The sequence below is a fragment of the Carettochelys insculpta genome, chromosome 12, assembly GCF_033958435.1.
Source record: "Carettochelys insculpta isolate YL-2023 chromosome 12, ASM3395843v1, whole genome shotgun sequence".
Taxonomy (NCBI): domain Eukaryota; kingdom Metazoa; phylum Chordata; order Testudines; family Carettochelyidae; genus Carettochelys; species Carettochelys insculpta.
This window is the reverse complement of record NC_134148.1, coordinates 38,867,447-38,880,152: the sequence shown is the minus strand read 5'-3', so window position 1 is coordinate 38,880,152 and position 12,706 is coordinate 38,867,447. Positions and strand designations below refer to the sequence as shown.

General features: G+C 45.2%; 1 protein-coding gene across 1 annotated transcript in view; it reads left to right on the top strand.

Moving 5' to 3' along the window:
• PCSK6 (proprotein convertase subtilisin/kexin type 6) overlaps window positions 1–12,706 on the top strand; it is a 119,153-nt gene that overhangs the window by 56,086 nt on the left and 50,361 nt on the right. Inside the window, exon 8 of the mRNA XM_075006445.1 lies at window positions 7,491–7,703. Coding sequence (XP_074862546.1) covers window positions 7,491–7,703 — 213 coding nt within the window. The remainder of the gene's footprint in view (window positions 1–7,490; window positions 7,704–12,706) is intronic.

Genomic DNA, 12,706 nt, shown 5'->3' with positions numbered 1-12,706 from the left:
AGTATTTCAGCCCAGTGTTTCTTAAACTATGTTCCGTGGAATGCTGGTGCTCTGTGAACAACTCGCAGGTATGTCACGAGCGTTTGGAAAAGCAATTCAAAGTATGTTTTTTCTATTATTAAAACCAGATAAGTCTTCATTGCTATGATACCTCATTGCATTACTTCATTTTGCTTTTGCTGTGTATGTTGCTGTTTTGGTTTGGGTGTGGGTGTCTTTGGTTTTGTTTTTATTCCTCACAGCATGACTGTGAGGAATTAGATACTGGTGGAGTAAAACAGTCACCCAGCCTCTTCTGGGGTATGAAATTCTACATTTAGCATCATATTATTTGTTCCATCCTTTCTAAGTTACACTCAATGTGACCTCTAGCCCAAGGAATATGCATTTCAAAACCTAAACTGAAACATGACTGAATGAAGCAATGCTCACTTGCGAGAAGGCCCTTTAACCAGAGCTGAAATCTCCCATTAGCTGTGTCTACACTAGCCCCAAACTTCGAAATGGCCACGCAAATGGCCATTTTGAAGTTTACTAATGAAGTGCTGAAATACGTATTCAGTGCCTCATTAGCATGCGAGCAGCTGCGGCACTTTGAAATTGACAAGGCTTGCGGCCGCGCGGCTCGTCCCGACGGGGCTCCTTTTCGAAAGGACCCCGTCTACTTCAAAGTCCCCTTATTCCCATCTTCTCATGGGAATAAGGGGACTTCAAAGTAGGTGGGCTCCTTTCGAAAAGGAGCCCCGTCGGGACGAGCCGCGCGGCCGCAAGCCACATCAATTTCAAAGTGCTGCGGCTGCCCGCATGCTAATGAGGCGCTGAATATGCATTTCAGCGCTTCATTAGTAAACTTCAAAATGGCCATTTGCGTGGCCATTTCGAAGTTTGGGGCTAGTGTAGACACGGCCATTGAAGGACAAAGCCAGAAGATATAAGCCCATCAGAATAGCGACATGCAAACTGAAGGTCTGTAGTTCTGTCTTTCATGCCATATGTATTCGAGAGCTACAGAAAAGGAAGCTGCAGTCTCTAGTGTTTAGAGTATAAGTCTGTGACTCGGGACAGATGGGATTCTGTTGCCAGCTGTGTTTGTTGAGTCACTCGGTGACCCAGAGCAAATTTTGCCATCCCTCCGTGCCTTGGCTTCCCATCTGTACAATCAGGAAAACATCTCCTAGCTTCATAAAACTTGTGGAATTTTGCAGTGAAAACTACACATAATCGCAAAGGATCATGACTGAAACAAGGGCTTTCTTGCAGACTGGAGTCTGCATGTGTCCCATACAATGTTAATTGTTTCTAGAAATAGGGCGGGGAGTTTATTCCCTCTTTATTTAATTTCCTGTTTGGGGAGTTAGTCTGCAGAGTTCTTTCAATGTAAATACTTAGAACTGGGGAAGCAGGCTGTGCCTTAGACTCTTTTTTTTTTTTTTTTTACCCCGTATAGACCATGTGTGATACAGCAGGCTGCCACAGCCGCTCAGAACACCCTGCCGCTTCCATCCCTGCAGCTCTCCCATCCACACAGGGTGTCTGCATGCTGCCAATGGCCAGGAAATGGTTTCAACAAGCATTTTCCAAACAACGACGGCACTTACCACCTTTATGTACATCAAAAGCCTTCAACTCCCTGAACCAGACACGATTAGACCCTTACCAAAATGTCTGGTCCAAATTTGAGCCACTTTACCCCTTGCTACAGAGACAACCTTAGAGAGGGAGGCAGTTGGCAATCCACCGCCTCGAGTTCCGTGCAGATTGGGATTGGAGACAAATGGGGACTGGACATAACAGGGACGGGAATTTACCCCGAGAGCAACTTATGGAAGGGAGGAGAGGTCTGTACATTGCTAACTCAGGTCTGGAGGTCTTTCTAGAAGAGATGCTCTCACTCAAGCAGAAGTTGTGAGCTTGCTGCAGAACTCACTGGGTGGGCTTCCCTGGCCTGTGATTCAGGAAGTCAGGCAACATAACTGCACCAGCCTGAAAATCTAGGAATCAATTATTTGGGGGGTTGGGTGAGGGGTGAGGGGTGGGGCCTCCCTCAACCCTTCACATCCAGGGTGTTTGTGTTTGTGAAGGTACCCACCAAACCTGCCTCTGTTGGTTCCCTTTGCTTTCCACTGCATGACCCACCGTTCCTGCAAAAGCTGTGTTGCCACTGACTGGCTTTTCCCAGTCACTGTTGTAACATCCCTGTTGAGAGAGCCGGTGAGCCACTGGGGCCGGGGAGGATGCCGGGAGCATGGCCAGTCTTAGCTTCCTCGCAGCTTTGTGCTCAAGGCTGCTGGAAGGAGGAGGCAATCAGGAGCAAGGGCCTTCCAAGGGGGGCAGAAATTCCTGCCCCGCTCTTGTTTCTAGCAGAGCAGGATGAAAACACTCTTGGTGTCCCTCGGGGACAATCCAACCCTTCGTGGTATATTTGTGACCAATTCTGACTGTCACAAACCCCTCGGAGAGGGAAACATTTTCCCCTCCCTGCCTAAATTCTAATTGCCGAGCCTGTCTTTGTAAATCAGTGAAGGGAGGCTGCGGCTGCAATATAAATCTTTTCAATTGAATGTTAATATTAATACAGCTGTTATCTCTTAGCCAGGGGACTGCGCCAGCATCATTCCTCTCCTTGCGTCTTGCTCCTTTAGCCACCCCTTATTAAGTCTGAGCTAATGGGGAACTATTTATCCTGTGCTCCAAACGGTCTTATTAAAGCAACAAGAGAGGCTTGCTGGTGTCAAAATGGCATCAAAGCAAGTCAGGAAAACGGAAAGACGCTAGCCCGACCTCCTTCAAACTGATAATCTGCTGGGAGCTTGTCTAAACAGTGCATTAGTTGACACTGGAGAGGCGTAAATTCTAGTCTGCATTAGCATGTCCCACACTAAGGTTTCATGTAGTCCCTGATGACATACGCTTGAAATTCCCTAGTGCACAGGCCCCTTTCAAACAGCTGAGCAGCTCAGCCAAGGTCTTGACCAGTCAATGGAAAGCCTTTCCTTGATCTAAGTAGGGTTTGGATTGGATTCTTACTGTACTACAGAGCCAGTGCAATAGGCGTCAGTCTGCAGTTGGTTTAGCAGGGCTTTCATACAGACATTGTGGGTATTTTATGCCTGCTTGAGCAAGTCTTGGCAGTTTAATGTTCTTGTGCATTTAGGAGCATTTCTTGGCTTTCAGTTTGGTCATATTAGAGGCTGTGGCTTTATCTCAACAATGGCTAGAAAAGAGAGCAGAAATAATCTCTCTGTTTTTTCTCTCTCTCCTCCCAGCTGATGTTAGGCAGGTCTTCCGTTGTTATTCCTCAGGTAGAAGGAAAATTAATTGTATCCCTGTTGCTGACTTAATATAAATCTGTAGGGCTCTAACGGCTAGTTTAGGCCTTGTGTGGCCCAGTTAGAATCATTATTTCATCAGGTTTCGGTCAGAACAGAATTTGATCCTATGTACAGAAGAACAAGGATCTGATTTTTACCATCTGTTCTCAGCATATTTTGATGCGCGGTGTGAAATATAGAATTGTGAGAATAATGAATTTTTTTGTGTGCTGGTAATTCTGCAAAACTGGGAACAATTATTTTCAGTTGAGCCAAAATTGAATTTTTTTGTAAATTGAAAAGTAAAAAATTTGTGTCCTAAACATTTTTTTCTTTTCAATATGAGGGTGTGTGTGTGTGTGTGTGTGTGTGTGTGTGTGTGTGTGTAAAATAAAATCAGAGGATGTTTCTAAACAGAAAAGCAATTTTGAAGTAAAAATATCAAAGTGTTTCACTTTAAAAACTTGGAAACAATTGTTGACTTTTTGATTTTTTTTTTTTTTTTTGACCACAAGGAAGTTGGTAAAATTAACACAAATTGGCAAAATTTGGGGGTATTGCTTCCTTTTTTCACCCTAACAGTTTGAATCAAAAAATTTCACCTACCTCCAGTTAGGAGACCATGCTTTGGAATCATGTCAATCGTTATTAACACATGAACTTGTGCAGTTCTAGCTATGGCACTGGAATTCACAAAGGACGCAAGGGAAAATATCACTTCCTTGCATCCTTATTTGTCCACAACTTCATTGGGCTGGTCATGTGGTTCGGTGTCTGATCAGTTCCTCCCAAAACAGATTCTCTCGTCCAAGTTGGAGGAAGGACAGAGGAGTGTTGGGGGCCAGTGGAAGTGATATAAGGATGTGCTGTAGGCACACATGAAAATATGCAGCATCAGTATCAACACTTGGGAGAACATGGCTCAAGACCATGAAGGGGTTGTGCAATCTGAGATGTCCCGCCGCAGTGCAGATGAGGACAGGCAGAGAAGAAGAAAAGAGGATCAAAAACTGCCCTGCGCCTCTCTAACAGCTACCAGGACCTGCCCTTTCTGTTATAAGACCTGTGGCTCCAAAATCGGGGTGGTCAGCCATGTACGGTCTCACAAATAGGAGGGTGACATGAAAATGTCGTACTCATTATCCAGTGACTGCCAAGACCCAGTATCAACTACGGGATCAACGATAAATCTCCCCTATTCTGTACCTTTCACAACTGGTGGTTGATTTTCTAGATCTGAACAGTGTTTAAGAAAACCTTAGACCATACCCTGAGCTGTCCAGCTCTTTTCTGTTAGTAGATAGTCACCTAATATCGACCTTGTGCTACATCCAGCTCTGAAAAGTGTCAGGGTACAAAATGTTGCATTACCACATTGACAAAGCACATCTATTTCTCTATGGAAGTCCTGTGGAGACAGAGCCAGCACTTTTGAGGTGATTGCACTGCACACTTAGCCTAGAGCTTGAATTAGGATGTGAGGATTTAATAGACCCAAAAAACCCGAGAGAGACTTTACAGCTGTGCTAGAAAATGGCACATTGAGGTTAGTTAGCCAAAGACTCAATACACTTCATATCTAAGTAGAATTAGCTGCTGGTAGAGGACAGCAGAACTATTTGGCTATCAAGCCGCATATTTCCCTTCTGACCTCCAGACAACTCGGTTAATCTTTCCCGTGGCCGTAACCTCCTTTTGTAGCTGTGAAGCAGACCAGATAATAAAAACCTAAATACAGTGAGGAAACCAACCCAATTTACCCTTTGTATCCAGAGGCAGGATCAGCCCAGAAATGATCAGCTCAGCAATAGAGCAAAACCGGTAATAAATTATCCCTCTGCCTTGAACTCTCAGAAGAAAACACACCCTTGGAGCTGATTCTGCCGGTGGAAGCTTGCTGGCTTATGGTGGGGAGGGAGAAACCAGAAAGGATTTCTCTGCAATATGGAGGCAGGCCTCTGCCTTGGTTTGTGATAGAATAGCTGTCTGACAGATGCCAACTTGAGAGTCCAAGACAGCTGAGTACTATCCCAGAGACTGTCCTGCTGGCCCTTTCATTGCTCTTTGTGGCTTGACTCTCCATCAACATGGGCTTAGTACAGTTTCCCCTAAGAGTTTTAGTTGTGGAAAGTTGAAGTATGCATGGCAGAGGAAGGCACAGCTCATCTGAGAAGATCCTGACTTGTGTGTCAGTGTACACCAATGAACCAGCCTTATGGGTTTCCAATAGTCGAGTTAGAAAGAGCTGTAGCTCTTCTGCCCAGGTCTGTGGCTTCACTGACATTTTCTTTTATCCTCCAGCAGAGAGCCCTTAACTACTGATGTGCCAGAACTGAAAGGGTGCCCTGACCTGTGGCTATCTGCAGGACTTATCTGACATCCCTAAAAGGATGTGGCAAGGGCTTGTATAACCACACACAGGTGTACTTGAACCTGGGACCTCAGTGCAGGAGCCACCACAGCTTGAGCAGGCTCTTAGCTACAGTTGTGGAGAAGACTGTGTCTTTCTCTGTGTAAGTGGTATAAGTCTCACTATATGGGACAGAACCACACCATTCAGTGTGCAGGTTACACTTACCTACCCCAGCTTAGAATCCCTGCAAAATCTCACTACTGGCGGACCTGGGAACATGTGAGATGTCAAGATCAGCTATCATTTAACAAGCTTCCCACCTACAGTTCATGTTGTAGCTGGGATGTGCTCAGCTGTTACTGGTGCTGAACCAGATTTGTTACTGTTGTGATTATTCCTTGCCCCACCTCTCTGATGCATGGAAATTGTTCCCCCTCTGTTGAGCAGAGGAAGCAGTGGAGGACACTGTTGCTTTTCAGTGTCAAAAGACAGCTCTCACAGTTTTTTTGTTTTTTTCCACTAGCCTAATTCCATTGATGTCAGTGGAGTCATCCCTGATTAGCACTCGGACAAAGGAGAGTCAAATATGACCGAGAGTCCATGGCACTATAGAGTTACTGTCTAAACATGACCTAAGGAAAGATTATCCCAAGAGCCTCCTCTGTCATCTCAACCCCCTTGTTCTTAAGCAAGAGCCTAGTGGTTTTCCACCAGTGTCTGAGGCTGGAATCTCCTCCTTTTAGAGTGGTGGGACACAACCCTCTCTTCCTAATTTCTTCCTCTCCTCTCATCACAAGTTCCTTTCGATCAAGAGAGGCCTTGGACTCAGTACACTTCACGTCCTTGGGCACCCCTATGCCACCTTCTGTCCCAGCAGAATTAAAGTCTGGACTGAATTCAGACTCCAGATCTGTTCTTGTACCAGCTCAGGTTATGTCTACACTTCTGAGAAGATCAACCTGGTCAGGGTCAATCTTCTGGAGCTTGATTGTGTGCCCATGGTAGAGGAAAGGGCAGCATAACCATGTGGCTCAGTCAGCCCTTTCACTTTCAGGGGAATGGAGCCACTCTGATTCTGTACAAGTGATCTTTTGGTTCCTCCTGCAGAGCTCTGGAGTTGAATGTGTACCTTACAGGGCACTCACAGCAGGTCTTTACATTGGTAGTGTGTGAAGGAAGTAGCTGCAGTTGGCTTATAGGTTTCAGCCATTGGTCATGCCAGATGCCCAAAAGCATCTGTGATGGACATCTGCTTGGTCCTCGTTTTTCAGCATGGCTGTGGGAGGAGGTCCTCAGACCTCCAGCACCTTTGCTTAGAACCCTTTCATCCAAAGCTTTTCTGCTTGGCCATCCTTTAAGGTAAATTGTCTCAGAGGAGGTAGCCGTGTTACTCTGTAGCTTGACAAATAACAAGCAGTCCTGTAGCACCTTGGCAAATTTATTAGGTCATGAGCTTTTTTGGGCAAAACCTACTTTCCTCCGCTGAAAATGGAGAAGAAACACAGAATCTAGGGTTTATATAGCCCAGCTCCCATATCCCCCCACTATATTTGATAGGATAAACTGTCCTGTGGCATCTTAAACTTTCTGGTTAGTTATTGCCTTTTAAGAATGCAGGTCACTCTAAAAACAACCTGTGTAACTGTTCCCTGAGTACAGAACAGTTCTTTTTTAGAGTGGCTGATGTTGTGAAGTAGAGTTTGACCATGGAGAGAAGAAAGAGGGCGTGTTTGGAATGCAGGATGGTTGTGGGTTATGCTGGAGAAAGGATTTGAGGCTTATTCTTGGTGATGTTTCCTTATCAATGTTTTTGTTTGAATGTTTAGGGTCGTAAGGGTTTGGGCTCCATTTTTGTCTGGGCTTCAGGAAATGGTGGCAGAGAAGGTGATTACTGCTCTTGTGATGGCTACACCAACAGTATCTACACCATCTCCATCAGCAGCAGCACAGACAGTGGGCTCAAGCCGTGGTATCTAGAGGAATGCGCGTCAACTCTTGCAACAACCTACAGCAGTGGGGCATTTTATGAACAAAAAATTGTAAGTTGTATACCTGGTTCCAAGATAATTAATTGAATTCTCCCTCCCCACCATTTCCCCAGTCATTTAGATTGGCTAAATTGTAGAAGGGGGAAAATTATGAAGTTATTCACACTTCTCCTAAAAACTGCTGGGCAATGTTATATGATGCTGTGACTGCACTTCACCCCAGAAGCAACTGAATTTCAGGAAAGGATGAAGTGTTCCTAGTTTTAAAAGCACCGTGGGCATTAGATGGGATGAAAGATGGTCTGGGAAAGTCAGTCACTGTTTGAAGGAAGAACTGTAGAAGTCCTTACTTCAGTAGACTTTCTCTTTGGGGTTTACATTCAGTTTTGGTTTAGATTTTTTTTATAACTCACACCCAATCCTGCAAACATTCATGGCCTGCACTTATGTCTGGAGTCAGGGGGACTTTCTGTGCACGTACATGTGTATGTTTCTAGGGCAAGGGCCTTAATTTTGTGATTACAGGGCCAGATTCTGCTCTGACTGTCTCTGGATCTACACCGGAGAACCTCATTGATTGTTAATAGAACAACATCAAGGTACAGGTGCCCCACCTCAAAGCTGTGTTCGGAGGATACATTCATTAAAGATTGCAAAATGCACAGCTACTACAGGAATAAGGGCCAGATACGTGTCCCAATAATATTCTAGAGCAGCGCTGTCCAATAGAAATTAAAGGATTGTTACAATGCCTCCCAAACTGCCAGCAACTCACCAAAGCTCCCAAGCTGGGGCTGGAGCCGCTCTGGGCCTGGTGGATGGAACCACACCAGGGCTGCAGGAGCCCACGACTCTGGGCTGGACCCGCAGGAGGAGCTGCCGCCACGCGCTTGTCCCACCAGGTGGTGGGGTGCGTGCGCAGAGCAGGCGGAGGGCGCGCCATGCGTGCGGCTGTAAGGAGCTGCATTTCGCCACACCGCGGTGTCTAGTTCACCACCTATGGTGAATTATAAGCGTATTGGACACTATGGTTCTAGAGGTTTCCAGAAAAGCATGTCAACACATTTGGCAGCAGATATAAACACCTACGTGCTTTTTCATTTCCTCCCTCCTAAACCCCTGTCCCCATGAAATTCCTCACCCCCCAGGAAAAGTTTGGAAAGAACTCCTTCCCCCTTGGCCATTATGTGTAGTTATTGCAAGAAAAGTGGCTGCACTGTAATGTCTGTGCGCCGATTCAGTTAGCAGGAATTTAATGCTGACTTAAAACAAAAAGCATTTGTGTGTCTGAAGTGAAGAGAAGGTAATTTCAATCTTAAAAGTGATTCTTAAAGCCTTACTAAAATATGCCTGCCTGACAATCTGATTAGCTTCTATGACGAGGTAACAAGCTCTGTGGACATGGGGAAGTCAGTGGATGTGATGTACCTTGACTTCAGCAAGGCTTTTGATACGGTCTCCCACAACATTCTCATCCATAAGTTAAGGAAACATGGATTGGATCTTTGGACTATAAGATGGATAGAAAGCTGGCTCGATGGTCGGGCCCAACGGGTAGCGGTCAATGGCTCAATGTCTGGATGGTGCTCTTTTTCAAGCGGATTGCTGCAAGGCTCGGTTCTGGGGCCAGTGTTGTTCAACATCTTTATTAATGACCTGGATGAGGGAGTGGATTGCACCCTCAGCAAGTTTGTGGATGACACAAAACTAGGGGGAGAGAGAGATTCGTTGGAGGGTAAAGAGAGAATCCAGAGGGACCTGGATAAATTGGAGGACTGGGCCAAAAGAAATCTGATGAGGTTCATTAAGGAGAAGTGTAGAGTCCTGCACCTGGGGCGGAAGAATCCCATGCATTGTTACAGGCTGGGGACCGACTGGCTCAGCAGCAGTACGATGGAAAGTGACCTAGGGGTTATGGTGAATGAAAGGCTGGATATGAGTAAACAGTGTGCCCTTGTAGTCAAGAGGGCTAACGGCATACTAGGGTGCATTAGGAGGAGCATTTCGAGCAGATCTAGAGAAGTAATTGTTCCTCTTTATTCAGCACTGGTGAGGCCACATCTGGAATATTGTGTCCAGTTTTGGGGCCCCCAGTATAAAAAGGATGTGGATTTGCTGGAGCAGGTTCAGCGAAGGGCAACAAAAATGATTAAGGGGCTGGAGCACAAGACCTATGAGGATAGGCTGAGGGATTTGGGCTTGTTTAGTTTACAGAAGAGAAAACTTAGAGGTGGTTTAATAGCAGCCTTCAACTTCCTGAAGGGAAGCTCTAAAAAGGAGGGTGAGAAACTGTTCTCCGTGGTGTCAGATGGCAGAACAAGGAGTAATGGTCCGAAGTTGAAGAGGGAAAGGTGTAGGTTAGATATTAGGAAAAACTGCTTCACCAGGCGGGTGGTGAAGCATTGGAATGCGTTGCCTAGAGTGGTGGTGGATTCTCCATCCCTTGAGGTTTTTAAGTCCCGGCTGGACAAGGTCCTGGCTGGGATGACTTAGTGGGGGTTGATCCTGCTTGAAGCAGGGGGTTGGACTAGATGACCTCCTGAGGTCCCTTCCACCCCTGTGATTCTGTGAAATGCTGTGAACTTAAAAGGGCCGAACATTTGAGACATTCTATTTAAACAGGAAGCTCGTTATTTTGAAAGAGGTATAAAGGTTAATTTTGTAATCACAAATGTGCATCTCTTGATTTGCATTATTTGCTGTGAGGAAATGGGTCCGTATAAATCCTGTATGAACTATATTTATATTTCTTTGTATAAGCAGAAGTTGTGCTCTGTACACTGCAAACGCAGAATGTCATGCAGACGGGCTCAGTAGCAGAGCTTTGGCATCAAGCTTTAGTTGTGTATTCAGGTGACCATTTAATTTATTTGACCATTCTCTGCTAGGACGGGCTCTTGAGCTCTCAAATTGTGCACTGTGAGAAGCAGTATAGCAACACTGGCATATTAACATGTTGGAATTTAAAATTGCCAAACCCGTGCATGTTGGAACAGGATTTATAATCCCATGCATGTTGAATAGTAACAAAGATAAAGGCGTGCTAGTCTATATACTATGAAAACATAAAAGCAGTCCAGTAGCACTTTAAATACAAAAAATATTTATTAGTCTTATTTTGTAAGTCTTTAAAGTGCTACTGGACTGCTGTTTTGTTTTTGATTTATAATCCCGTGTACAAGACATGAATGAAGTTGCTTAGGCCCTAAAGTACTTACTTGTATTTTTTCTTGATTATTCACATGCGTGTGAAAAAGGGTTCTTAACACCAACGAATACATTTGGCAACAAGCCCACCGAATAAAATCGGGCTATGTCCTCTTTTTTCCTGTCCATTTCCTTCTCTTGATAACCTCGTAATAAAGAGAGTTTCTTCAGAGATATAGTGGAAACCCATCGCTGCGTTCCAATGGAGCTTTCTGTGGACAGCTTGGGTATTTTGTTCACAGTGTCTCGTTTTTCCTATCAGACTATTTTAGTCAAGTATCTTTCTATTAAAAAGCTACATAAGTTTTCTATGTGCATAATGCAACCCTCAGGCGATACCAAGATTATGTGTCATTTCCTTTCATTGCTAGATCTAGTCAGGAATCTTCCGTCAAAATTATTTTTTGATGGACATTGAAGTTTCTGCAAAATAAAATTTTTCTGTGGGGCAAATTTCCATTTGTCTCATTTTTTCCCCTTTTTTCAATTATGAAAATACAAAACAAAATATTGGCTGAACAGTTTGACATTCAACTGCATATTCTCATGGTGTTGGGTTGCCTTATGGGAGTTATAGTTTGGGGGCCTGATACCCCTGTTCTCTCTCATGGGCCAGGCTTCCTACTTGGACTACATTTCTCATGCAATGCAGTCTTCTTCTGACCATGCAAGCTTCCTGGTGCATCATGGGAGAGGTAGTCCAATCAGGGAGTCCAGACTGTAGGAGAAACGGCATCAGGTTCCTATATTGAATTATCACAAGGTAATGTAGCATCACTGGGAGATAGCAGGGCTGGGGGAAGGAGCATTCCAATATTTTCTCCAGATTTTGGATGAAAACAATTCTGGACGTGTCAGGATTTCCTGTGGAATGGAAATTCCAGTTTTTGACCTGATTTATTCATCCACCCTGCCAAGTAACTGAAATGGTGTATGGGGCTGACAATTTGAAGTCCTAAACTACAGATTATCTTCAACTTCAAAGTGCTCAGAAGAAGTGGCTGTAGTGAAGGGCCTACTCAACACAAAAACATCCAAAAATTGTTACACAGTGTTCTAGCCACACCTTCCTGAGTAATTTTAATTATATTCATGCCACTAAATCCACTCTAATGATTCACAAAAAGATCACCCAGGAGAACAATCCCTTTGTAAATTTGATGCATGTTTCTAAAGAATAGATTGATGGCAATGTAGGAGTGTGAGAGGGAAGCCAGGCAAGGCAGGCGTTAAACAAGGCCTGGTGGCTCAATCAGCCCCACCCTGGTTCACCTGCAGCCAGTGTCAGGCCTGGAGGGGTATAAAAGAAAGGAAGCCAGCCTAGCTGGGAGCTGACCAGCCAAGAGGCAGGAGCTGGCTCTTAGGCAGCAGGCCCCAAGCCAGAGCTGCCTCCTGGTCAGCTGCTGGAGGGTGCAACCCAGGACCCTCCCCCAGGCTCTGATGGAAGTGGGGAGCACCCACTCCCCACCACTGGGAACCCCTCTCCCACCAAACTTAACCCACAGACTCTGGGCCATGCCCCAAACTTCAGCCCCACCCGAGAGTCTGTGGGTTAAGACCCACGCAACAGGCCCTGGCCAGGAAGCCTACCCACTAGGCCACCGAGTCCCAGGTGCAAACTGCTCGCAGGCAATTTTGCCATATATTATACTTCTGGAATCTCAGTGTGCCTTACAAATCAGAGTTACTAATGCTAGGCCATGCAGCAGTCAGTGTTTCTTACCATCAAACAGGCTGAGACTCTAGGACGGCTTTGTGGAAAGTGAGAATATTGGCTGGGGCCCCAGGGATATTTTTTTGCTTTAACCTTCACCTGGGCACTCACTTCATTGGTCAAGAGGTCAAAA